Source organism: Zonotrichia leucophrys, chromosome 8 (assembly GCF_028769735.1).
Source record: "Zonotrichia leucophrys gambelii isolate GWCS_2022_RI chromosome 8, RI_Zleu_2.0, whole genome shotgun sequence".
Taxonomy (NCBI): domain Eukaryota; kingdom Metazoa; phylum Chordata; class Aves; order Passeriformes; family Passerellidae; genus Zonotrichia; species Zonotrichia leucophrys.
The window spans coordinates 9619185-9645707 of record NC_088178.1 but is presented as its reverse complement, the minus strand read 5'-3'; the positions used below and the strand labels follow the sequence as shown (position 1 = coordinate 9645707).

The window sequence follows — 26523 nt, the reverse complement described above, 5'->3', positions numbered from 1 at the left end:
TCAACTAGAAAGAAAATTTTTAGCTAGACTAAAGCTGTATCTCACGGCCCCAGCACTTTTGCCCCGTGTGAAATCCAGGTTACTCGCCAAACCAGGTTAAAACGACCTCCTCCGCGCCTCCCAAGCCCGTAGTCTCGGGATGACCGCCACCCCTGCGGGCCAGGGCAAGCGCTGCGTGCTGGCACCCCCGGCTGTGGCAGCCGGCAGCTCCGCGGTCCGGGGAAAACGCTCTTTAGCTGTTCCCGTGTCGGCAGAGAGACACGAGCCGGGGCCGCCGTGCTCGGGGGATGCGCTCAGGCTCTGCCCGGCCGGCGGACCCGGCGCCCCCGCTACCGGGGGCTGCCGTGAAACCTGCACGCCGGCGCCGCCTGAAGTTTCTGCCGCTCGGGGAGAAGCCGGTGGTCAGGAGAGAACGGGGGGCTAAAATATGCGGAATGAATGCCCGGAGCGTGCCCACTCGAGCCAGGCTAACCCTCACAAGGAGCCCAGTCAGCCGCTCCGGTTACTTCTAAGAACAAACCTTGCTGGTCAGTGCACGGCCGGTTTCCTTCCCCTTCCCTGCCTCTAAACCTCCGACCTTTTCGACAAGCTCTGTGGCAGCGGAGGACTCCTGAACGCGGCGAGAGGCGCTGGGCATCGCCGCTGGACCGCTTAGGATGTCGCCTCTTTGTCTTTAACTCTGCGGCTGCCACAGTTCGGGAGCAGCGGGGCGGTCAGACTCGGCCCGAAGCCCCCGGCCCGGCTTGCCAAGGCAAGGAGCTGCACCCGGCGCTCGAGGGAGCTCCTGGAGCTCACGGGAGCATTATCCCGCCGTCACACTGCCGGCAAAACGTTTCCTGAGCCACCTCGGCACGGCCGGGGATCGCCTCCTGTCAGCGGCATGGGGCGGACACGGGGCGGCCGCAGGCGGAGGAGGAGGAGGGCCCGGCCCTCCCCTCTGCTCCCGCGGTCGCGGCTGCAGGGTCTGGGGCGAGGTTGCCCTCCCCGTAGGAAAGAGTGGGAAAGCAGGGGTTTTCCGAGCGCCGCGCCCTTGCACGGAGCATCCTCCACAGGAGAGAAAAGGGGCGGTCGGGTCGCTCCCAGCGCCTCCGAAACCCCCGGCCCACCCTGCCTCTACTTGCCTGCAGGCTCCCAAGAGGAGAGGGGACAGTTTCTAAAGAGCAGCCGGGACGGGAGTTTCTGCCCCGGGAGAGTCGCGCGGGGCGGAGCGGCCATACCGGGCTCCAAGGCAGGGAGCCGACCCTCGGCGGGGTCTGCGCCGCCTCCCTCCGCGCACTGCTCCGGCCCCGAGTACGGCACCGGGAACAGCCCGGTCCCGCCGCCCGACATAGACATTTCCAGCACCATCCCAGCTTGGGCATCCCTCTGCCTTCCTGGGTACCCCGCAAATCCGCCACAGAGCTCCTGCGAAGTTTCGCTACACCGCCGCTACCACCTGCAAGGTACCTGTGGGCGCCTCACCCGCGGGACAGAGCCCTCGGGTCCCGTTTCGGGACGGCGTGTGACACGCAGGGTGCTCGCCAGAACTTCCACGCGTACCTCCACCTGCCATAAACTTCGAGGCAGTTTTGCGCGGAATGGGGATTAGACCGAGATCCTCTGGATCTGCAGCGGGGCCGGGCAGCGTCCGACGGGACGTCTGCACCCCAGGGTAGGCTCTCGCCGGCCAGATGCTTGGCAGTTTCTCGGCCCCGTTTGCACCTTCTGAGCAGGGCTTTGTCGTCGCCTTGGCCCTGGCACCCCGGCCCCCGGTCCTCGGTCGAGCCGCCCTGAAAGCCGGCCCGGGAAGGCAGGGGCTCGGCGGGGCGCGGAGCGGGCGGTGACGGGGCAGCTCGCAAGCAACTGCCGCAAACTTTTTTGGCAGGACGAAGGGGCGCTTTGCCGAGGGAAACCCGAGCGTGCGCGGAGGGGGAGCGCCCTGCGTCTCCCCCCTTACCTTGCATGTTTTCCGGCATCTGCCCCTGTTCCCCATTCGACCGGGCGAGTCCCAGAGCCTCCGTTTCCACTTTGGGTAGCATGACAAGGCGGCTGCGGGCCGGGCTGGGGGCTCCGTGTCCGTCCGCGACACCAGCACCTGGACACGGCAGCACAGATTTAGCTGGAGCAAGGGGCGCTCGGCGGCTGCTGCCTCTTCCCCCTCTTCCTGTTTTTCCCTCCCTGTGCTCCACGCCAGCCCTTGCCCAGTTGCAGCGGGAGTACCGAGCGGCCCCGGCCGCCGGGAGGAGCCGCCGGGCGCCCGCGGCTAAGGGAGCCGCGGAGTGGTAGTCGAGCTGCAGGCGGCGGGAGGCGGAGGAGAGAGAAGGAGGAGGAGGAAGACCGGGGGTGCTGGGGAGGAAGGAGGAACCCCGGGAGCCCGCAGCAGCTCCGCCCGGGGCTCAGCACGGCGGCAGCCCGGCGCCCCGATCCATGCGGAGCGGCACAGTGCACAGGAGCACTCTGCCGCCGCTGGTGCTGCTGGCCAGGGTTCCCACCCCCGTCCCCGTCCCCCTCCTCCCTTCCTCCCTCCCTCCTCCTTCTCCTTCCCCTCCCCCTCCTCCTCCCCTTTTCCCCCCGGTACAAGTGCGGAGGTGCCGAGTCGGGACCTCTAGCCCCGGGCCCGCGGGGAGGCGCTCCGAGAGCCCGGGGGCTGTGGGGAGCGAGGACTCCGGCGGAGGGGGGCCCCGACACCGCCGCTGCAGCCAATAAGGCAGAGGCGGGATGAGCAACACCCCCAGCGCACACAGTGGCCCAGTGCAGTCACCCCTACCCGGTTCTAAAACGGGGCTGTGGTGTGAGGGTCTGGCCTGTTGCCTCCCCTTCCAACCCCAGCGGAGCCCGACGGGCTACCAGCCTCGCCAAGCCGGGCTACGCCTGCACTGCCTTCAGCGGCTGTGCCTCTTTGCCAGTGGGCAGCCACGCTCAATCTCTCTAGGGGCCGGTGGGGCAATGCCTCCGCCCGGCCAGCGCCGGCTGCGGAGACCCCGGCCCTCGCCCTCCCTCTGGGCGGGCGGGGGTGGACAGTGGAAACCTCTGCCCTTGCGGACACGTTGCCGCCGCGCAGCCCTGGAGTCTGAAACAAGCAAGCGGGAAACGTGCTGGAGCTCGCTGTGCTTATTCAGGCTTTTTGGGTCTCCCTTCCCTAAGCGTCGTGCGAAATCGGTCAGTGCCAGTCTCTTCCCTTGCACAGAAGCCAAAGCCCTGACAGAGCCATCGCTTGAGTCCCCCTTCCCCGGCTCACAGTGCAGCAAGCGGCACTATTTTCCAAGTTGTCCTAAAGAACTCGTTTCTCGCAAGTGTGTGCCTCAGTGGCGAGAGCCGAGCGGTCCCGCGGCGCGGCGTTGCGGGGGCTCCGGGGGCAACTGGGTGCCGACCGCCCGGCGAGCCGGGCCGGAGGTCTGCCTGCCATCGTTGGCCTTTCCGCCCCGCTCTCCGGGAGGGCCCGGGGGCTTCCGCGCCGTTCCTACTGCGCCGCATAGGTTTGATGGTGTGGGATGAGCGATATTTGCACCTTGGAAAGCATCCGAGCCCTTCGTCCGAGCGCTCGGTTGCCCGTTCTCCTCTGACTCTTTAATCTGTATAAAGTGTTGGAGAAGCTGAAAATGTTTGGCGGTGAAAACTGCTTCCGATGGAAAGTGAGGCGCGGAAGTGTCCCCATCGCGGAGTATGGCATTTCCCATCGGCTGGGAGAGCGATAGTGAAAACTGGCGGTTGTTGTAACTTATTCAGCAGTGCTGATGATCGCAGGGTGAACCCGCGCAGGGACAGGCGCTCCACATGCAGAGAGCGATCTCGGCTGTGCTCTTAACTTTTTGCAACCAGTAGCTGGGACACCTTTGCTAACTCAACGCATATTCCTAGCCAACCCAACATCAGCACCACCGGCGTAGAAGAAGTCTTTTTCCCTTCTCTGTGCAGCGTTTGATATTTGGGGGATGGATTCAACGCTCAGAGAGGCCCGGACCTCTCTGTCTCCTTCCACTCTCACCTTCCGCCATTCGCCTTCGGGCGGGAGCACGAGCGGGCGAACGATACCAACACGTTATTTCTCAAGTTATTATTTCACAATTAAACAGGTCCTCTGCGAATAAGTTTTAGGAGAGCAACATGGCGAGATGCGGGACCGAACAGTTCGACGGCTAAGACGGGTTGGCTGAAAACCATCTAGAGAGAATGACCCCGTTTCTGGGCAGAAGTAGCTCGTATTGAGACCCTGCCTCGGCCCTTGGGAAGTTATTTCCAGGTGCATTAGTTACAAACATGCCCTCTGTCAGACGCCACCGTGTAGCATCGCCTTGCGCTGATCCCGGGCGGCTCAGCACTGGCGGCGACAGCGGCACAGCGCCGATTCCGCTCCCTCCCTCGGGCGCCCGCCGAGAGGGCTGCGGGTCGGGGGCCTCCGCTTCGCGGCGGGGCCGCGGCCCTCCGGCCTTCCGAGCTGCGGCCGGGCCGTCCGGGCCCGACGGGCGGCCGGAGCGCTCCGGGGGCGGCTCGCAGAGGAGCGGCCTCTTCTCCCAGCCCTGCCCCGCAGGAGAAGAGTCATCAGGGCACAGTTCCAAGCGCATTTGCAGCAGACCACCAGGACACCTGCGGACCTGGGTCCTGCAGCCCGCTGGGCTCCATCGGGGACAACCGGTCCCCTCCCTTTCGCTCGCCGCCGGGTGGGTCACGCCGCTTGGCGATTCCCCGACGGGGCGCTCCGTGCTGCCGCTCTCGTTACTACTGCTCCGGGAAGGCAGCTGCGTTTTGGGGAAAAGCCGGGGAAGGAAACCCCGCAGCCAGGACAGGGCAGGCGAAACCAGCCCGAGTGCTGCGGGGCTCAGGCCGGCCGCGGCTAAGTGCCCCAGCGGGCAACACTCCCCCGCGGGCGCGGCCCTAGCACCGGTCCCCGGGCTCTTCCCTCCTACTCCGGGGCTTAGTGCCATTCTGCCAGGGAATTGTTTGGAGGGAGTTCCAACTGTACATGGCAAAGTGACTCTGCGAGCTATCGCTATGGATGAAAATACTTTGGAGTGGTTATTACACATCCACATTTCTCCGAAGTAACAGTTTAGGGCAGTACATATTATAAATGATACCTGGTCCCTTGTGGCTACATTTAATTTAACATGGAGTTCTAGCTCTCACGATTGCCTTGAGCAACCTTAATTACCCTTTCTTTTAATCTCTTCTCCATTCCTTACCAAGTTCTCCAAACTTTTTTTTTTTTTAATGCGATTTCTCTCCTGAGTTTGCCTGCCTTGTTCTGACTTTGCCTGAAGGTCTTGATTGACGCGTGTAATTATAATTATAAAAGATGATGGCTCGGGGAGCTTCCAGCAGCCTTGATTAGTACAAGGAGCAAGACCTGGAATACTTTATACTTCCCTATTTAAATGTATGTACATTTACATTTTAAAAACCCCATTCTCTAATGTTAAGTAATCTGCAGCTTTTCCACCTCTTTGTTTCCAAGGCAGAGGTTTCTGTGTGATGATATTTCAAGGCAAGCTCTGATTGCTTACAGCTTCCAAGAAGGCACGAAACCTCAGCAAATTTCCAAGTCTTTTTCCCTAAGCAGAGACATTTCCAGCTTGGAGTGATCTCGATGAGAAACAAATAGCATGATCTCTTCCAGCTTTGTGTCGGGAGGTATCCCGGAGAAGGTTTCATTTACCTTCCCAGCAAAGTAGCGAAAGAGAGCATTTGTGGTGTGGGATGAGCGGGGAAGGGGGAAGGTGGATGTTCAAGAAAAACTTCCCAGAAAGAAATAAAATAGATAAATAAGCGGAGGACTGAAACTTTTCCGCTGGGAAGTCTAAATCCAAAACCAATCAAAAAGACTTAAAGGGAAGTATTTAAGGAGGGAAATCCTCATCCTGTCTCCCTTTCTCTCCCGCTGAACATTCCCGTTTGCCGCCTGCCCAGAGCCGCTCTGAGCCATCACTCAGTGAAAACAGTGACTTCAGCCAAGCTCGGGGAAGGAGGCAGCATCACGCATCCTGTCCTCGGCATAGACACGCAGCCTCGGGCACAGGCTGTCACTGCCACGGGCACGCAGTGGCGCTGCCTCGAGAAGCGCCCCGGCGAAGGCAGCGTGCGGCAGTGCGGCCGGCACGGGATCTCTGTGCAGATGGGAAAGTTCCGAACGCGGTTTTGCTGCTTGACCTCACACACCTGTCACGTCCAACTTTACGAGACTATTTACATCAGGAAAAGCATGGCAAATAAAGTTCCCCTCTCCTCTCCTCTCCTCTCCTCTCCTCTCCTCTCCTCTCCTCTCCTCTCCTCTCCTCTCCTCTCCTCTCCTCTCCTCTCCTCTCCTCTCCTCTCCTCTCCTCTCCTCTCCTCTCCTCTCCTCTCCTCTCCTCTCCTCTCCTCTCCTCTCCTCTCCTCTCCTCTCCTCTCCTCTCCTCTCCTCTCCTCTCCTCTCCTCTCCTCTCCTCTCCTCTCCTCTCCTCTCCTCTCCTCTCCTCTCCTCTCCTCTCCTCTCCTCTCCTCCTGTCATAAGCAGATTATCCCTACATATGATCAGAGCAGACTACCTCAAAACCTTCCAAACCCCGTAGCCAACGGTCTCCTTTCATCATTTTGCCCAGGCGATATTGCATTCAGTTCCCTGGGATTCATTAAATGGAGATTGCTAGTGCCTCCAACTCAGGCTTTGGGAAAGGAACTGTCCCTTCTAGAAAAAAAAACAAAACAACAAACAACCCAGAAAAAAAATCCCTAACTTATTAAATCAACCCACTCCAAACACAAAAATACACTTCCCACTTCCCTCTCATTTTTTTCATTTTCTTCCTTCACCCCCCTTTTTTTTTTCTTTTTTGTTTGTTTGTTTAGTTTGGTTTGGATTGTTTTTGATCACTCTCAGCAAAACAGAGTGGATGCCTCAGACTGAAATACTTTTGTAGTAAAACGCACGCCACAGAGGACCACGTCTGTGCCTGTTGCCTTCATTTTATACAGCTAATCATTCATTTCTGCTTTACAGAGACGTCGTTCCGCTCTGGTCCGGCATAGAGAGCCATTTCCAAACGGTCAATTATTGACCGAAAAGCCATTTTTCAAGCTCGGCCAAGCTCCTGCTGCCCGTCGGAATGCACTGCTTTTATGAGCACCTGGCAGCAGCGTGCTGCAGAATGACAGGAGACTTCGGAGAGAGGAGCGAGCAGGGCCAAGTGGGTGGTAAAGCATCGCTCTGATTGCCTTTCTTTTATTGGTAAGTGAGTCATCAGTGAGGTGTCGTAACACTTCACCGCGTCCTGCCGCCGTCTGCTCCGTCCCGCCCGGCTCGGGGCGCGGGCCCCGCCGTGGCCCGGTGAGCATCGCCCGCCCGGGGCGCGCTCCCTCCCGCGGGGCGGCCCGCACGCCTGGGGGCAGGAGCGGCCGGCACTTGTTGCTGCAAGGCAGTTTCCGACCGACATTCTGCTGAACTAACTGGAAGGCGTGGAAGGGCTAAGGCATGCCCGGGCGCCCTTAGGGACGGGGTGAGCCGTGCTCAGGGCTGGCGGCACGGCTTCCCTGGATCGATCCCATCATCAGGTCTCTTTTATTCAACACTTAAAGATCCAGTTTTGCAAGCAGGGAGTCTATTAGAAATTCCCCCCTCCCCTTCCCGCCCCGAAATGACATGAATTCTGTATGGAAAACGCCTTTAGTTCCGCGCTGCCTGGGCAATGGTGTTCCCGCTAATGGTGCGACGGGGAAACGCGCTCGCTGATCGCGGCTGTCTGCCGCGGGGGCGGCGGCTTCCCCCGCAGCCGGAGGCGGGGAGGCGAATCCATCAGCGGGGCTCCTTTCCGCGCCCAGGAGCGGAGCCGCTGCCCCGCGGCGGCCCAGGGACTGCCCGGACCATCCCCACGCTCCCCTCCGCCGCCATCCATCGCCCCTTCCCAGCACTGATCATTACGGTTCTGATGAGGCGATTTTGTTTCTGTCTGTGCTACCCTTTTGGAGCCGAGTGTGGAACCTCTAGTTAAAAAGCTAGAGCTTAGTCTGGGAATAGAACTCCAAATATATTTGTATATACCACAAGGCTCCCGTCAGGGCTGAGCGCCGGTCTCTGTATCATAAGAGATAATTGATTTCTATCCTGCACAGACAGGCTTAAAAATGAAATTTCTTTTGCTGAGGCAATTGACCTTGATCTGCTGGTGGAAAAAAGAGATGGTTTAGGTCTGCTTCTTCCCTCCCCCTCCCTCCATGTTTCAAAGTTTGGAAAACTTTATTTAAAAAATTTTTTTAGCTGACCTTTATAATGAAAAAGCTTTAAGCTCATACATAGCTATTTGTCCCAAGATTTATCCATACGTAATGTAAAATAATAACTATGAGAAGATAAACTAGGCATAGTTTACACTGAGAAATCTTGATAAGGATTGTGTACATTTGCATGTCTGCTCATTGCACATAAGGATGTATTAATATATATTAATATATAAGGTTATATATATATATATATGTACTCATGTAATATGTGAGTAAACTCTAGACATTAATAATGATCTATCATGAGAAGTTTTAATGGGTTTCCCCACAAGACAGATGCACACAAATCCTCCTGCAGACACTTCTTCATTTTCACCTTATATATATAAGACAAGTTTGAGAGCTGACCTTTAAATTACCCTCACAGACAAGAAGCTTGAGGCTTTTGTCAGTAGTGGAGTGATCCCTCACACAGGCATCATCTTTGCCTCATGTACTATGGTATTTAAAATCAGACTAAGAGAAAAAAATTGGATGTAAAAGTAAATACTGCTCCTTTTAGATGGCTCATTTGCAGTATAAGCAAGTGAGGACAGGAAAAGTGGGAAGAAAATTGATAAGAGTAACAGCAAAAGTCCAATGACATTAAGAAAATAACCTATGGCATATCTTACAGTCCTCACACAGCTCAAACTGTTCACTGCTGTAAAAGCTTTGCCTGTATAAATGCTGGCCAAAATCTTGATCTAAACTTTAAAAGGTAGTATATACTGTCTTTGTTAATCACATGAAAATGCTACTATTCCTATTACTACTAAACATAAAAACTAACTTTGCCAAACTCATGAGCCCTAATTTGAATACTATTAATTGCCTGAGGACACACATTAAAATGAAGATGGCAGTAAGTATTCTACAAGCTGAAAAATATCACAGTTGTAAACTACAAGTAGATTATTTTTCCTCTTATATAACAATTTTTAAAAGTAAATGAAACAGTTATTTCTGTTAAATAATCATAGCTAATGCTTATAAAAATTGCATAATGTCCCTAATGATGCTAAGACAAGAGGCTGATTCAAGGAAAAATAAAACTAGTCAACTATCTTGGTATTGCCTCAGAATCTGGTAGAAGAAAAAAAATCATGGCACTTCCATAAAACCATTTATAAGTCCATATGGTGTTTGTCATCTGGAAGATAGTATGTACTATTAAGATTTTGTGAATTCTGGTTGCCTTTTTGATTGTATGACTATAAACCTAAAAGCAGGTGTCAACAACCACTCACACTCCAGCTCCAGGCTGGTTGTGTTTGCCCTCCAAGGGAGAGGTCCACTGCTATTTATACCAGTGGAGTCTGATTTGCATTCATGGGAGCTGGAAGATGCCCTCCTTGCTGGGAGGAAGCTGTGACATGTCAGTGGTTTGTAACAAAAACTAACTTATTGCCAGATGGGGAAATGCACAGAGTGCTCCCTGACAAGGGTAACTCAGCCCGTGTGGTGGGAAGCAGCAAGGGTCTCTGCCCTGAGGGGCTGGTGGGATGAGGGTGCAGAGGCTGTGGCAGCCTCTCAGAAACCCATCCACTCTGCCTTGGTTAGAAAGGGAAAAGTGAAGGAGAATGCCAGAAAGGACAGGACAAAAGCAAAAGCCTGGGGATAGGATTTACTCTTATGAGCCTGTGACCCTGCTGCTGATTGTACTTCTAACCTGGGAGGACAGCTTTTTTTTCTAAAGAACTACTCTCCAGTGCAAATAAGAACAGAATCTGGCTACTTCCTATTTGGTTCCCCCAGCTCCAAGCAGAGGCCCTCTGTAAGGGTTAAATGGAACCCAACCCTGGTGTGGGTTCCATTTAACCCTTACAGGTACATGGTGATCAGTTCACAAGGCTGAGTTAGGTGAGTTTTTCAGGGATGCTACCATGGGTTCTGGCTCAGCAGTGTCATGGAAGGACAGAATCCTTCCCCTGAATCAGAGTACACAGGATTTTTGAAAGTTTCCCAAGATTTAGGCCTGCTTGTTTCTGGGCCATGCTGTATGAATCTGTCCTGGTATTTTTGTGATACAGCACATGTATAAGTGATATGGTGACAAGAGTCTCTGCTACTCCCTGTAGCAATGTCATTTCTCATATCCACATGATTTTGGGAACTGAGACCTGCCAGTCTTCTGGAAACCATGAAAATGGCATTTAATTGGTCTAAATATCACAGGTGAGTGTCTTATTTTCCCTTCTCCTAGGTTTTTATCCTTTCACCTTAAGAAACTTTGTCTCAGTAACCACTCTTCAGATAAATGAGATGTATAATTATTTTACTATTCCTCAGGAAACAGAGCCAGAGGGTCCCTCTGTGGCAACCAGAAAGAGGAAAAGTTAAAGACCTGGAGGGGAAGCTGGACTTGCCACCTTTTCCGTGTGTTTCTGGGGCAGAGCTGTGCAGAGGAGTACCCCACACCTGTAGGGAGGCACAGGGACTCTGAGGGGACATCTGGCTGAAACACGCTTGAGTCCAAGGTGGGAGCCCTTCTCTGGGAGAAGCAGCAGCTCTACCCAGAAGACAAAGATCAGTTATGTTTGAGGCTATTTCCTGCAGCTGTTGCTGTGCCCTCCATCCCCACGGTCCCAAAGCCTCCCTTGATGGCAAGGTGCCCACATCACACCCAGCATCAGGGTGAACTCCTCACCTGCCCTGTGATGACGCACTTTGGGGCAAGAGGAGGAAAGCGTGCCCTGATTCCGCTTGTGGGCCAAAGATCCCTTCTTTCATCCCTGCCAGGAAATGCTGTGCTGAGGCACAGCCTTGCAAAACCCTGGGCTGTGGAACCTGCAGCACTGCTAGGTTGGCTTGTGAAGCGCCTTCTGCTCCGTGAAGGAGAATTTTCCTCTGGTAAGCCTTTTGCAGGCCTGCTTGGCCCCAGTTTCGGGCTGGTGGGACAGGGAAAGACACCTTGCTCCAGGTGTGTGGTGAGAGACAGAGAGGCCTGAGACAGGAAATGGGTGCAGAAGGGCAGGAAGGTGGTGGGGACATGCACCCATTGGGGCTCGGCCACAGCCACCACAGCCTGGGACAGCCTGGGACATCTGGCTGTGCAATGCCCCTTGTGCCTGCAAGCCAGAGCAACCTGTGCCTGATGGCTTTCTGACAGGGAGTGGGTGCTGTTTCCATATGCTACTGAAAGTATTCACTTTGCTGCTCTGAAGTCTTAACTGACTTCTATTACCCAGCCCACTCCCACTGAATGACATTTTCAGCTATAAGAAAGAATCCGCATTTGACAGAAACCACAGTATCACTGAAAAGACAAAACCATTCCTGTGGTTTTCTTCAATATGAATTATCCGGCCAGAAGCAATTTAAATCTAATTTTTGCAAATTTTTCTACATGCACATGCACAATTTCACAGTTATTATAAATCATAATAGATAAAAATACTGTTAATTATCTAATTATATATATTTGATAATTGCATTATCTCTAGAGAAAATTCTTACTCTATGGATCATCATCTGTTTTCTTATATTTTTACATGGTTTTGTAATGTTCTCTCTAGCCTAAGTATATGTGCAAATTAATCATAGGCTCACCCAATGGTAGTGATTTTTTCAGTTTGGATACCCAGAAATCTAATATATTTACACAGAATCTTCAAAACAGTTAGAAAACTGTTACTTACCAGCTGATGTAAGTCCATGTTTTATAGATTCCTGTATGGTGGCTGCGTGAGAACCAGAAGACATTATTAGGTGTGAATATACCGTACCCTTGGGTACAAGGGGTACAGCATTGAGTACAGGAGAGGTGCAGCCTGTAAACTTTTCTGGCCTTGAGACTCAGGCTATGATAGCCTTCAGTGAAAGTCGGCGTGATGAACAACAACAAAAAAAATATCCAAGAATTCAGAAAGTAACAAGCATGTCTTTGAGTGGACTCTGTACTTTTTCCAGCATTAGTGACCTGCTGTAAACCATGTATCCCATTTCATGATAGTCTCTAATCAGAAGAATTGCAACTTGTGATAGGTTTGGCACCATCACGTGATTTAGTACAGCTTGATAAGAGACCCTGTTATAAAGTGACAGCAAAAGAGATAAGAACTGTTGGCAGATAATGGCAGAGAAATGATTAACCTAGAGTGGAGAGGTGCTATGAAGCCCAGAGAGGGGAAGGTTGTAAAGTTGTGGGGTCATAAGATCATACTGAGTGGATGAAAAGCCATACCAACATGAGTGTAATGTCTATAAACTCAGACTTGTGACCTGTCTTCTTGATGTCATCACCTCTTTGCACAGTGGACAGCAAGCATGGTTGTTTTGGCTTCTGTAAACACTCTTTGGATGGCAAAACAATCAAGCATTAATTCCTTAAGGGAGGCTTCTGAATGCACTGGGGATTCTACACTCTGACTAACAGCACCAGCAAATCTCTCCCGATAGTTTGTCACACAGAAACATTTTATTGCCCCAGTCCTCAGGCTGGAGAGTAGCTCCAGGTTGTAGCCATTTAGTTGAAAGCATATACTACTTTCTCACTAAAGAGCTTTACAACATGGTTAAACATTGATATCCCAGGATTATGATATGTAGAGTATTGCACTCACCTCTAAGGCTGTGAGGCACAAACCCTACCCACAGCTTGTCAAATGGCTGTCAAGTGTTTGGCTTTAAACAATTTTAATGAAAGTGGGCAGCTATGCAGATGACTGGGTGATTCTTCAGCTCAGCTGGGAGTGGGTCAGGTTCTGCTTTCAGCCTGTCCAGAGGAAGGGCAGGGCATGCCAGCTCCCAGCCTGAGCACAGTGTGCCTTGCTCTGCAGTGCCACCGACAGCCTCTGCAGCTCCAGCCCAATAGATTGTCTGCATACTCTTTGTGAGATCAGACTCAAGCCTGAATAATCAGATGATATTTTACATTTCATTTCTCTTGAAAAATAGAGTGAAGCTGTTCCACTGTGGGTTAGATCTGAAGCCTCTTGAAGTCAGTGAGAGTTTTTTTCTCTTTAAACTTGCAGAGGGCTGCAAAGCAGCATGTGCCTTTTTTTATACTTTGTCATGGTGGTTAGATTTTGGTGATACAGTGGCAAACAGATTAGCTCCTGCACAAACTGAACTGCTTCTCTAGGCCAGGATGAGATCTTGAGAGCTGGTGTGAAAATGGGGCTGGTGTGGCAAACCAAGCAGTGACTGGGCCTTACAGCGAGGAACCCTGAATTATCACTTGGTCTGTGCAGTAGTGCCCTCCTGTAGAGGCCCTGTTAGTAAGCAGGACAGGCTGAACAGGGAAGGTCTGATGTCTCAAATTCTTACCTTCATATTTGTCACTGGAAAAAAAAAATAAACTTACAAATCTGCTTAAACAGGTACTGTGTTTTTTAAGCGTCACTGATTTTTTTATCTTTTGGACTGAGTAAAAGCTGGGAGCCAGCTTTTAAAACAGATTTCATATAGACCTAAATAATTGGACTCTGTCTCTTTTAATTCATTTGGTTATCAAATAGATTTTCAATTCTATTCATAAAAAGTGGAAAGAAACATTTATTCTATCAGAAAAGACATGTCTTTGGGGACTGGGGATAAAATAAATGAGAAATGCTGCAAATGATACTGTGGTTAGAAACTTTCCATTGTATCATCAGAGACATTGCTGGAGCACTGTTGGCCCATCTTCAAGAGCTTCTATAAAGGAATCTGCCGTATGTGGGGGAGAGAGATATTAAATCATAGGAAATATAGAGAAACTTCATGCTTTTGGCTTCAAACACTGTAATTCCTTTCCTTTTTTGCATCAGTATCAAATGTCAGGGTCACTGAAAAATGTTCTATTTTTCCCTTTCTGATACTTTGTCTCCACGGACAGAGGAATGTATGCCAGGTGCATAACCAGACAGACTTTCTTTGCCTTTCTTTATACCTAGTCCAGTAGGGGAAAAGAAACTCCTAAGGAAACTCCAGGACAGCCTATATCAGCCTGTGATCCAGCAGCTCGATGTGTTTAGCAGAGATCCATTTGGAGCCCAAGTGAAACGAATCCATAATGAGGCTTAGGAGTTGTGCCACCAAAGTACCTGAGTTCATGGCTCATTACTTTGCTTGGTCAGGAATTTGGAACTGTAACTTTTCACGAGTAAGTCTCTGCTAAGGCAGCCACCAACCTCACCCAGAACAGCTTTTCCTAGCTGTGGCTGGAGCATTATAGACTCACCTTGTGTTTCCCTGCTTTTCAATACTCCCTCTGCCTTTCTTTCCTTCCCCCTTTTCATCCTGAGAAGATGAGATGAGTTAATTTTATTTCAAATATGCTTTTCTGTCTCAGATCTTTCAGGAAGATAATTAATTGATAAACTTTTAGTTTCTTTCTTGTTTAGCCAATTCTTGTGTGATGAAATTGTCCCTTGTTTGTCCCTCTAACAAATGTCCCTCAAAGAAACTGTTTCTGATTTCAAAAGCTTGGCAACAATCCCTCCTTTGACTCTTGCACATCAAATTATTTTGCAACCATTTACCACAAAAATGTAGTCAAAAGGAGTTTCTCTTCTCATGGGCATTTCCATAGGTGGCATTTCATTTGGGCACATAAGAATATTAAGAAATAAGCCTTGAAAATGGACTGACTGAAATTAAAAATTACCTTTTCAAAGAGCTTTATTCCCCAACTTGTATAACTTAGTGTAAATTTAGTGAGCTCAGTCATGATTTTGTAATTTTCCTGTAACATTTTGGATATTGCTTATCTGAATTCAGCATGTTCCTTGTTATTTTCTACGCCATGTCAATGTATTGTTTTTATTATCCATACAACTCAGAAATATTTGTGCTCAGCACAGCATTCATCAAAAGAGGGACATGATTCTCATTCTACTTAAAGTGCAGGGCAAACGTGGCATTGATCTTGGCATGGTGCCCTCCGGGCGTGAGCTCTCTGGTCCTGAGAGTAGTCCAGTTGGTTTCAGCTGGAGCTTTGCATAGGTGGGAAGAGATTTGCAAACTGTTCTTTGATCTAGAAATCACCCTTTTAAATCACACTTTTAAAACTTTTCTCTATTTCAGTCATTCCAGCATTCCTCCATATCTATTGCAAACATTTATAATTCTTTTGGATGCTTCAGTGTATTTTCTCTGCCCTCATGAATTTTATTTCACATATGCAAAACTAAGTCATTAAAATACAGGTTTATGCCTTTTCCTTAGTAGTTCTGTAAAAGAAATTGTGAGAATCTGATATATTTGATGCTCTTTACCCTTTGCATTTTTCAGTGGTTACAGTACTGAAATAGAATGTTTAATTTATTAAGGCATTTTCATCAGCTGATCCTTAGTTCCTGTTTGGTCTTATGGTGCAACTGCAATATTAAAATATCTTGGTAGTTTTGGTTTTTTTACTTGTATGTATTTCACACATGATGTTTATTATCTTAGTAGAATTCAACTGCATTAAAATACATTTCAGTGTCTGCTACTCCTTTACTCAGGATTTTCAGCTTATTGGAAAGGAGCTCTGGAGAAACTTCTGCATGGTGCCTTCTTTATGGGTGTCCATATATGAACTTTTTTCCTCGATTACATTTATCAGTATATATTAGTCTCTCATATTTCTGTTCTCTGTTTAGATGAATACAATTTATTATAAACCATATTTGGAGATGAATAATGAAATGTAGGAATTATAAAATTATTTCCTGTGATTTTTTCTTACTAATTACAAAATTTATTTCAGTGAATATTTCTGATGATAAATTAGTCTAGAGGAGGAGGTAAGTACAGACATTTGTAAACATTTTTTTTTTAGGTTAATTGAGCAATCAGGTAACCTCCAGGATTGCTTAGAAAGAAAACTCAATTCTGTCCAGATGGACGTATACTGTTGTGGATTACAAAAGTTCTCTTTTAGCCTTAATTATAGGAATAGCATAAGCTTTGTTAGGACTCACATTTAGTGCTAACTCTCTGCACTGAAAGATAAAACTTTTTCATGGCATGAGGAGTTTCATCTGCTGGTCTGGCTATCTGTGTGAATAGCTTCAATTTAAATTTCTTGTACACCTTTTTTTTTCCACTAATCTATCTTATTGGTGTACAAAGAGAAAGTTATTAAATAGTTATGGACCTTTACAAAGCTTATCTAGGAGATATTTACTGGTAATGGGAGCAGAGTGTTTGTGAGAAAAGAACAGATTTCAGTGAAACAGGCAGGGGGAAATGACTTGCACGTATGTAGCAGTAACAGGTGTTGTGAACTCATCCATCATCTCACACAGCACTCAGGAACAGACAACAGTTTCTTAAAACACTATTAATAAAATATCAGGAATTTATAACTTTGAAAGGAGGAGAGGAGAAAAAGGTGAGAGGGAGTCTTAAAGTGAATCTGAAGTGGAACTTAAAACCTACTGAACTTGGTATCTAGATAATTATTTTTTTTAAGATGTAGATAGAGGATGTAGGGATAACTCTGTTTCCACACCACAAAAACCTTCCAAAACCTTAGTTGGAGGTGAGATGAGTCTTACATCAGGAAACTAATTTGTGAAAAACCCTGAGTGCTCTGATGAGTTTCTGAAAAATTTCTGCTCCTCAAGGAAGCTGCATGAATGCTTCACCACACAGACTGGATTTGCTTGAGACCATGAAGTAAGTGCAAGCTGACTGCTACTGAAAGGTGAAAGACTGGCAGAGGAGAGCAGTTCAGTGGCATTTCATGTCTAAGCAGAGGGGGTGTCCTTGCTGAAACTCATTTATTGCACCAGGAACAGAAGGATGTCAGGAGGCTGATGAACTGCAGAACCACATGTAACACACTTGACAGGTCATTTCAGCCAGAGGAAGGAGAAATCAAGGCTTGAGTGGCTCCTCAGATCTGGTGTACAGGATCGCTCCCACTTCTTTCTGTCTTCCCAATGAGCACGTACAGAATTTGTTCCAATTTCCAAGCTGACTTTCATCAGGAAGGACACTGGGCAAGAGAGAAAAGTAGGGTAAAGGCCATTCAGAAATAAGGATTTCTGATCATTTTATTAATAACTGTGAGAATTGTAGCAACTGGCAGGAGAGATAAGTGGATTTTCCTAAGCTCTGTTATAGGCAGGTAAATATTGTTCTGGTTTATGGCACTAATAATTAAACAGAGCACTAGTCTGTCTCTTGGCAATTTGAAACTTAAGGTGGTTGGTTTCTGGAGGCATGTGTTGAAATCTGAACAAAAACTACTTTACATGTAAACTTCATAATAGAAGGCTGTATATATTCTGTACAGGGGATATATTTCAGGAGCATATATAGCAGTGAAATAACATGGTTTTTTTCATTGTCTTCCAAGTCATCTAGGCGCCACTTTTGGTAAATATTGCAGTTCTTACAAAACAGACCAAGTAGACTTAAGATCTGAGAAATACTAATTCCTTCAAGAACGTTGTCTCCCTAGTGCAGTTAAATGAATAATAGATTAGTATAACATTAATTTTTTTGTATCTTTTATACAATATGCTCACAGTTTGTTGGACAGTATACTTATTTTATGGGCTTAGATCACAGTAAAAAAAAATGCAGATGTCTCTGGAATTGGAGTACCTATAATCCTGGGGAAAGCAGTAGCACCTGGGACTTCTGACAAGTCCTGACTTTCAGAAACCAGCTTTAAATTAGACTGTTCATGCATTTGCAGTGGCATGCAAATCTTGTTTGTATAGTGCCTACACCAAGTTCTGTGTCTCAGACTGGGGCTTCTGGGTACTTCTATCTCAGAAAGAAAAATGAAGAGATGTTCAGGTACCCTTAGTAACCACAAACTTACATTATTGTCATCCTAAAATTGTTACTCTTTCCTATGGTCACTGCTGCCAACAGTCCAATGAGACTGAAATGCTTTTCAGTGGCCCAGACAACAGCGGGTATGGCTAAGAGGGAGAACTGCTCACAGCCTCTGGAAAACACTGTTTTACAAAGATGTGTGTGCACTTGAGAGATCTTTACTAAAGCAACATTAGGGTGATAAAAGAAGGGAAGATTTGTCAGAGCCCCAGGTCACTAATGGGCCCTGATGACCCTGATTACTTTCACCTGGATCCCCCTCACAGCTCCTGCCCACGGGGCCACCTGCTCATTTCAGCTCCAGCTGGGAACGCAGCTCCTTCTCTGAGCTGTGCTGGCTGAGGGCATGTTCTCAAAATTATTCTGTGGATTTCCTGGGATGACTTCAGACCTTGGCTGCTTTTATTGCTTCTGCACAATGACCACAGGAGCACCGATAGGAGTTGGTGCTGCTCTGCTTTCTGCCTCTCCTGCTGCGGGACTGTGCTCCATTGGTGAGTTCCCTGCCCAGTCTATGTGCTTGTTGCCTTTAGCTCCAAGTTTGCCTCCTCTTAGGATGCAACTGCCTCTTGCTTTCCCCTGAAGCTTTTTGTAGGTGCTCTTCTCATCTCTTCCTACAATCTGGCAATAAATACTCCTATAAGGAAGCACAGGGATTTGTTGGGGGCTTTCAGTTAGAATGTGGAGGCTTTTCAGAGCAGTTGGATTGTCTTAGGCTTCTTCCTGTAGATATATAGTTATATGTTTTTTTTTCTGTTTAATTCATTGTTTTTCTTTTCTGAGGGGGAAAGTTTTTGCTCTGATAGCTCACAATGAGAGGCAGTTAAGATGGCTGTGCTCTTTCCCTCTAGCAAAGCCTGGACAGGACACCCACTGACCCTCACAAGATCTTGCCTATGAAAAGCTGGCAGTAGCTCCAAGCCAGGTGGTTGCTGTGTGGATGCATAGCCCATCCTAGCTGCTCACTAGTGTCCCAAGAGGGGACAGAGCACTTGATAGGTGAGAAGCTAGGGCCAGGACATTTGTAACATGCAGCTCAATTGAGCTTCTGAAAAGCAGCTTGTGTGCCTTGTTTTACCATTAACCCACTGCCATGTCTGACATGGGCATCAGTTGATCGGAGATAGTGGCTGAACAATAGCTATTGATTTTTCATTTCATATTAACGGCATGGCAAGCTCTGAGTCTGATAGGGTAGGATGCTTGTGTAGACATTCCTGCTTGGTTGTGGAGGGAGTCTCCTTGCCTTCCCTGGACCCTTACCTTGTATAGGATTCTCTCTTTAAAGCACCAAACTATAATATATGTGTATGTTTCTGCTGGCTTTTGTCTTGGAGCAAGCATCTGTTAAGCTTAAAATAATAAATTTTTATCAATTTTTTGACCAAAACACGCTGAGGAAAATGGCAAAGAATGAATAACAGTAGAGGGCTGGAATAGAGTGGAAGCTCTTTCTGATTGGAGATGAGTGTTTAGGCGAGTACAGAGAGACACTGGCTTCATTTGTGGAGAGTTCAACAAGCTCTCTGGTTTTCTTTATAAGAAGAAATATTGACCTAGAATCCTTTTCTAACTTATCCTGGTAAGATCTGTTTTAGTCAAGTCACTGGAACTATAATTGTATAAAATATTGGGAAGAGATGAGATATTGTTTTGAAATTTCAGAAGTGTGCAAAATTATTGTAGTTTTGCAGCAGATCCTAGGACTTAGGCAGCAAGTTAAGTGGAATGCTAATATAATTTCTCCTGTAGTATCAGCAAACTTATGAAACTTGCAGAATTCAAGTGAAATAGTTTTAGCTAACAATGTTTCCACAGCATGAATAAAAAGCACAGGTTGTTACTTCAAACACAAACATTTTAATCCTTTGCTTTTTTTTATTCTGTTGCTGTTTAATTTTATTCCCCCTCCCTTTTGGCTGTAGATGTTATTTTTCTCCCTTTGCCTAGCCTCTCACTATCTCTGCTTGTGGACAGCTTTGCTCTGGCTGCTGCTTCCCATATGTCTGAAATCTTGGTACCTGCACAGAGAACCTTCTGCTATACAGATGTTGAGGATTTTCTGTGTTGGACTTTTTTGCTGTTTGCAGTAATAGCGCTGCTGTTGTTACTAGAAATGATTATATAAAAAGGGTACAGTAAATAGTCTATATACTCAATACTGCAATAGGCAGTACTAGCAGTCTAAGTCTGAGCTCTTGCACTGTAGTCTGGAAAAGTAAGAATTGCTTTTAACCTTTGAATTTATAGTATATTCCTTTACCTCCTGTGGTTGCCTTAATTGCAGTATGGCATTTGGTTCTGCTGGAAAGATGAAATCCACAGTGTGTTGGTTTTCAAGTCCTTCTGACTACTTTGGGTGCTGAGGGTATAGGGACCCCGTTCCTGGTCTGGGCTATTTGAGCAGAACAGTTTGTGACACTACAGCCTGAGTGGTTTGCAATGTAGAAAGGCCCTGGCCTGCTTTAAAAAAATGTCTACAATAACCAACAACTTTTTGGTTGGTAAAAACCTCAAGCTCCACAGCAATGCTAGAAAGCTTTAGCTCTCTATCCTATATAAAAATAATAGATTTTTATAGGATTTGAAACTAATCCTGATCCTTTAGCAAAAGGTTGTTGAGGAAGTCTTCAACTCAATACAACCATGTCAATACATCTAATGGCCTGTATGGCAGTTTGAGTAACCTGTACAAAAGCTAAGCACCCGACAAGTACCACAGCTGTTTTTGATTCTGCCACATCATCTTTGAGATGAGCTAATTAGAAAATACAAGTTACACATGTTGAAATGAAACCTTCAAGAGAATGGAATCTTCTATGCAAGGCCTCTGCATATACAGGGGAGTCTAAGACCTGGCAGAGTTTCACAGGCTGGACCTGAAAGCCTGCAGCTTTCTGCTTGTGGGAGGTAAAAAGAGCCATCCTTAAAGCAGACAGACCCAGGTGGCTGGCTAGTGAAAGAGGTGATCCTCACTTTATCTTATTTGATTTCAGTGCTCACAATGTTGAAAGCCATCTGCAGTGTGTGGTACTTTGTGCTTCTCCTTAAGCCTCAAATGGTTTTATGCCATTGTTCTGAGAAGCCATTTAATTGTTCTGAGAAGCCATTTACAGAGTTTTGAACCACTGTGATGATATGATTCAGCCCTAGAGTCACTCTGAAGCACAAAGGCCCTATTGTCCTACCATATTACTGAAGTGTTGTAAAGGATAGCTTGCTACTTGTAGTTTTGGAATGGTTTCTCACATTTCAAGCATGCCAGCCAAGAGGAGAATCCTTACTAAACTCTATGATTTTGAGATGCAGCTCCTCGGGACATTCCCCACACAGTGTGCATGTGCCTTTGGGTAAGGCAGCACCAGTACATGCTGCATTTCTTCACAGCCAAGTGTCTCATTTCCAGGGCTGTCCTCCTGCTAGAGAAGTGGGTACCTGTATTCACTAATAAGGGACTGGGTTTTGTTAAATGGTTTAATTAGGGTTTAATGGTCCTCAGAATTTAACACCAGTTTCACAAAAGAGTGGTGTTAAATTAGGGCTATTGTGAATTGTTGTCCTCCCAGCTAACCTAATTGGAAGTATTATTGTGGAATTGTACTGATTTGTCAACATTTACCAAATGCTTTAGCAACATCATCAGCTTAAGTTGTATCCATCCTAAAACTGCATTTAAACAGGACAGTTACTGTAACAGAAGGGGAAATTCACTGAAATAGAACACAGATCTTCATAATCAGAACAATGTTTTAGAGGCTAATAGAATTGGTCTAGTTAAATTAGTTTCTGCTGGATTTATGAATGCCTTATTTCCCCATTTTAAATGGAATAAAATGTTAGCTGAAATTCAGCAGATATCTACTTAGGGTGAAGTTGTAGTGGTTTGTGGGAGAATATAAAACCCCTTCCTTCTTCCCTTAGGAAACTGAACATCAGGGCACAACTGCCTCGTGCTTCCTGGCTAACTGGGCAGAGATCCCTTGAGTACCTAAGGAAGCAGTCATATTCCTACAGTGTTGTGTGTTTTTACAGGCAATTAAATTGCATTCTCTGGACTCTTACATTTCTTATCCTTAACTTTCTGTGAACTTTCTTTTTACCTTGCATTGCTTTATTTCTCCTTTTTTTTAATTAGCAAATGAATTCAATCAAGTCTTTACTGATGTTCAGGAAAGACAATAGTGTGAGGCGGTGGTGTTTTCATTAATATAAACAATTTCTATACAAAAAGGATTCAGCTCTGTTAATAGGAGCTATTCTGTAGCAGGGTTTCCTGAACATCTGTGCTAGAGTGGAGTACATCTCATTCCACCGAAGTGAGTGCAACACATGAAGCTATTAGAGAAAACCTATAATATGGAATAGAAAAGATGGCCAGATGAATGCATAACAATCCCTTTATTGTGCTGGAATTTGTGTTGAAGCAAATAATTTTACAGCCTGGGCTGCCCTACCAGCATGAACAAAATGAGAAGGCAGAGTAGTTTGTTGGTCTGTCTTTATTATGTAGTGTATATATAGAATGCAGTGGAGTTAATTTGAAAAGTGCCAAAAGTGCATTTTTAACTGTGTGACATAATTTGATTTAATGGAAAACATCCCATACGTTATAGTCTATAAAATCCACAAAGTTGTTAAATACTTCTGGTGAACTTTAATAAATTTTAAAGTTCTAGAAGTTTTAAGTTTAAAACTTTTAAAGTTTTAAGCTTTAAAATTGCAATTCAACAGGATGTTTTTATAAAATATTCATAACCTCATGCCTGAGATCTGCTGCTTTAATGTCATGCTATTGTGATATGTCCCTTCTCTGTCTACAGAAGGGTGCAACATCACTTAATCACTCTACAGGTAGCATGATTTAAAACACTTTTATGAAATTCAGTATTGAGCTATGGTGATTCACACTTGCTGAAGATCTAGTCCAATGTTCGTAAAGTATATTGAAATAAGGGATAGCAGGTATCACAAAAATGCAAAGTATTCCATCAGTGAGATAAATGGAAGAAAATTGTCTTCAGTTTTTAACAATGGACAACACAGAAGTCTGAAAGAAAATACTGTGTACATCATCAATATGGAATGACTTCTGTTGGTGGGGTATCAGTTCTGTAATTTGTTATACACAGTAAATTATCCTGCTTAAATTTAATCTGGTTCCTCCACTCCAGATTAACAATAGACAAACTTGTCCTCTTGGAATTGTAGTTACTAGATTTTGGGCATGAATAGAGGTTTTTAAAATTCTTTTGCCTCAGTCTAATCATTAGAAGTATTTCTGTTGAAAAGTGAAAAACTGTTTGAAATGCTATTTGTACTTTCCAATTGCTTGGTCAGAAAAGCTGTTTATTTCATGCTTAGTTTTCCTGGGGGAAATTACCTCATGTTGTAAATTGCATTGGTCTCTCTACATGCTCTCATGACAAGAATCATTGAGAAGAGGAAGGTGTCTCAGTGTCACTCGTGGTGAGTTCTGTCTTGAAACTTGGCTATTCTATTTGCATTTGTCCCAGCGAGGTACCTGGGAATTTAATTTGGGAACCTTGGCCAGGGGTCTTGGGACCCAAATCAGGAATGATGTTTATTTAAACTGGCAGAGATTGAATGACTGATGTTGAGCTTAAGTGAAACTTTAGGGTGCTGTCAGTTTTGAAACAGTACTTACTGTCAGTACTGCTGAAATACTAACTTTTGAGACATAGAGGTCTGTCCTTTTGAATATTCTTGAATAAAGCATAAGGTAATCCCTCTTGTAGGCATTATGCATGTGCATCCCGTGGTAAAAAATGTGTGACCTTGGATCTGGTGGGACAAATTCTTCCCTTGGTTACCTGAGAGAAAATGCAGAGTAAAGTCATAGCTGTTGCTGATTTCTCCAGTGCTTGGTGATGCAAATGAGGGCTGAATTCATCCCACTGCCTGTATCTGTTATTTTGCATAGAGGCGCTCACTGTGCTGAAACATACTCACATTTGCAAGAATGTGTCTGTGTAGTTTACATTTCCAATTTTAATTTTTGAGCCATGTGTAAGAGACTCCAGGGAACAGTGTGTACTGTCAGCAGAAGTTATCTTTTTGATGAATCAGGCACATTGTTTGTAACCGTGCATTTGATAGACATGTTGTAATAAGGTCCTGAACTGCTTACTGTGTCTTTATGTACCTTCCCCCTCAGCAGTTGTAACTATTGTGCTGCTTGACCTATATTAATGGTACTACAAACAACAAGTTTAACCATTAACTTGTGGGCCCTGTTTAAATGGATTTTACCAAGAGATGAGAACTGAAGATTTAAGGAGGTAAAAATTAAAAAAAGGGCTACCCAATATGATGTTTTTTAGTGCTTACTGATCTGACATATAGGGTGGGAAGGAGTTCAAAGGCCCAGGAATAAAAGCTAACATCATATTATTATGGTCTGAATGACTAGTGCCATTAAAGGTATGGAAAAGTCTTCCTTGAATGTTTTGTTTGTTAAATAACTTGTGAATTTATCTGTGTGGTTGTTCCAATGAGGTTTGCTTGCTGTGTTTGCTAGTCTATACACACTGGAGCAAGAAGAGGCTGAGAGGGTTACACTGATGAGGGGTAAAAATTGCCTGCTTGTGCTTCCCTGCTTGGGAAAAGGAAAACTGGCTCTTGAGTAACTTGTGAGGAGACAGTGAAAGCTAGAAAGAGTCCAAGTGGAAGGAGCCAGTGTCAGAATAATGCCTTAGGTATAAGAGCTGAGCAATTTTGCTTGATTTACGTGGACTGCATCTCAGGAACTTAAGTTCACTGTGCAGAACTTGTATTTGAGACCATTAAATGAAAGCCAAAACTTTGATTTCTGACATATATGACTCCATAACCTCAGGAAAAAGCAAACTGTAACAGCTGATCTGTGGTAAGTGACTTATGTGTGCACAAAGCCAACAGCAAACCTGTGGTGTTTCAATATCTGATGTGATTTGATCCTTCATGGAAAAGTAATTTTCTGTTTCTAATTTATTGACATCAGTGATCTTTGACTGAGGTCCTTAAAGTGTAGGCATGCAGAAATTAAACTGGGGAATGAGGGGGTGGGAAGTGCTGTGCTCTGGGATGTCCTGGCAAAAGCTCAGTTTTCCCTGATAAAGCTGCCTCATCGTATGCAGGCAGGGCTTTAAATGTGCTACTGTTTCCATTGGGTGGTTATCTCTGTCTGCTGGGATTTCACCATTCTGGCTCCACAGGGCATGTGCAGGTGTCTTGTGCAATCCAAGTGTGTGTCCTGCTGATTGACAGGGGCAGAAATGTGTGCTCTAGCTAAAAGAAGCAGCTGATACTCAAAGGTGCAAATGTCTGTGGCTCATTGCACCTGAGCTGTTGTTAGGCATTGTTAGAGTATGGAACAAGCATTAGGTAATCCTGTGCATACAGTCAGAACAGAATCTGAGTGAAAATCCCTCACTTTGATTTGAGGTTCTTGCAGAAATGTAGAATTGCTCGTTTTACATAAGGTGCACCAAAACCTGCAGTTAGAAACAAGCTCTGTTTCATTTGCATATAGTATCATAAATGGTATTTATGTATATGATCGTTATTTCAATGTAGTTGGCTCAAGGTGAGTGGAAATGTACTTGTCTTTTCACTGATGTAGATTTTATTGAAAGAGGCAAGATGAAACAAATCCTTGTCAACCCTGACCATTAAGAGTTGTTAACTGACATCTTTGGGCCTTGATTTGAAGATTGTAAACAGCTTGGTGAACACTTAATTAAATCACTGAAAACTTCATAATAGGAAGGGAAGCAGTGAACAAGATTGTCAAACATTAAGTGATGTATAAGACAAGCTGGGGAAGGAAGCCCATGATTTTAACTGCCAGGCTTCTTTAACCAGGGACTTCCTTGTCTTTTTTGGATTCCTAAAGACAAAGAGGCACCAAGTCACCCTTACAAGGAAGTGATCTCAGAGTCAAAGGGGAAAAGCCAGAAATATTGGGGAAAACTTTCTGTGAGCAAACAAAAAGGCAACTGTGCCAAAATAATTTTTCTTGCCCCTAAGTTTCTGTAATTGCACCTTTCTCTCATGCCAGCATTTCCCAAGGTTTCTGTTTAAGTAAATTAAACTGGTAAAAGCTGGTTTATATGCAGTTTCTGAGGATTACTTCTGCTTGCAATAGCTACTCCTAAAATTCTACAGGAATAAGTTTTAGCTGAGGAAAATCTGTTTTCAGGTTTGTCCATATGTGTAGTGGCATTGATTTCTTTAATCTGGATTAGCAGGCACAGTTTTGCTTCACCCAGAGCAGAGGTGGGAGCAGGGCAGGCCCCTATGGATACTCTTGACTTTTTTTTTTGTCTATCTATTCCTTCAATTTGGAAAGGGCCATGTTCAGAATGAGGTCACAGCACGGTGATTTTGTTCTGAACATTAACTTTTGTTCTAGCAGCTGTGCTGGCTGGCACCCATGCAAGGAAATTTAGCATTTCCCACTGTATTGGTACAACAGTATGATTTTTATTTTGCTCTAATGGGCACGTTCCGGCTCGTAATCATGAGAGGGCCTGGCAGATGAGCTTT

General features: G+C 46.1%; 1 protein-coding gene across 1 annotated transcript in view; it reads right to left on the bottom strand.

Moving 5' to 3' along the window:
* The window catches only part of NR5A2 (nuclear receptor subfamily 5 group A member 2), an 84326-nt gene extending 72413 nt beyond the window's left edge, over positions 1–11913 (bottom strand). The window contains exons 1-2 of the mRNA XM_064719892.1: positions 11850–11913; positions 1937–2074 (exon numbers count right to left, since the gene is read on the bottom strand). Coding sequence (XP_064575962.1) covers positions 1937–2074; positions 11850–11913 — 202 coding nt within the window. The remainder of the gene's footprint in view (positions 1–1936; positions 2075–11849) is intronic.
* Positions 11914–26523: the final 14610 nt, after the last annotated feature.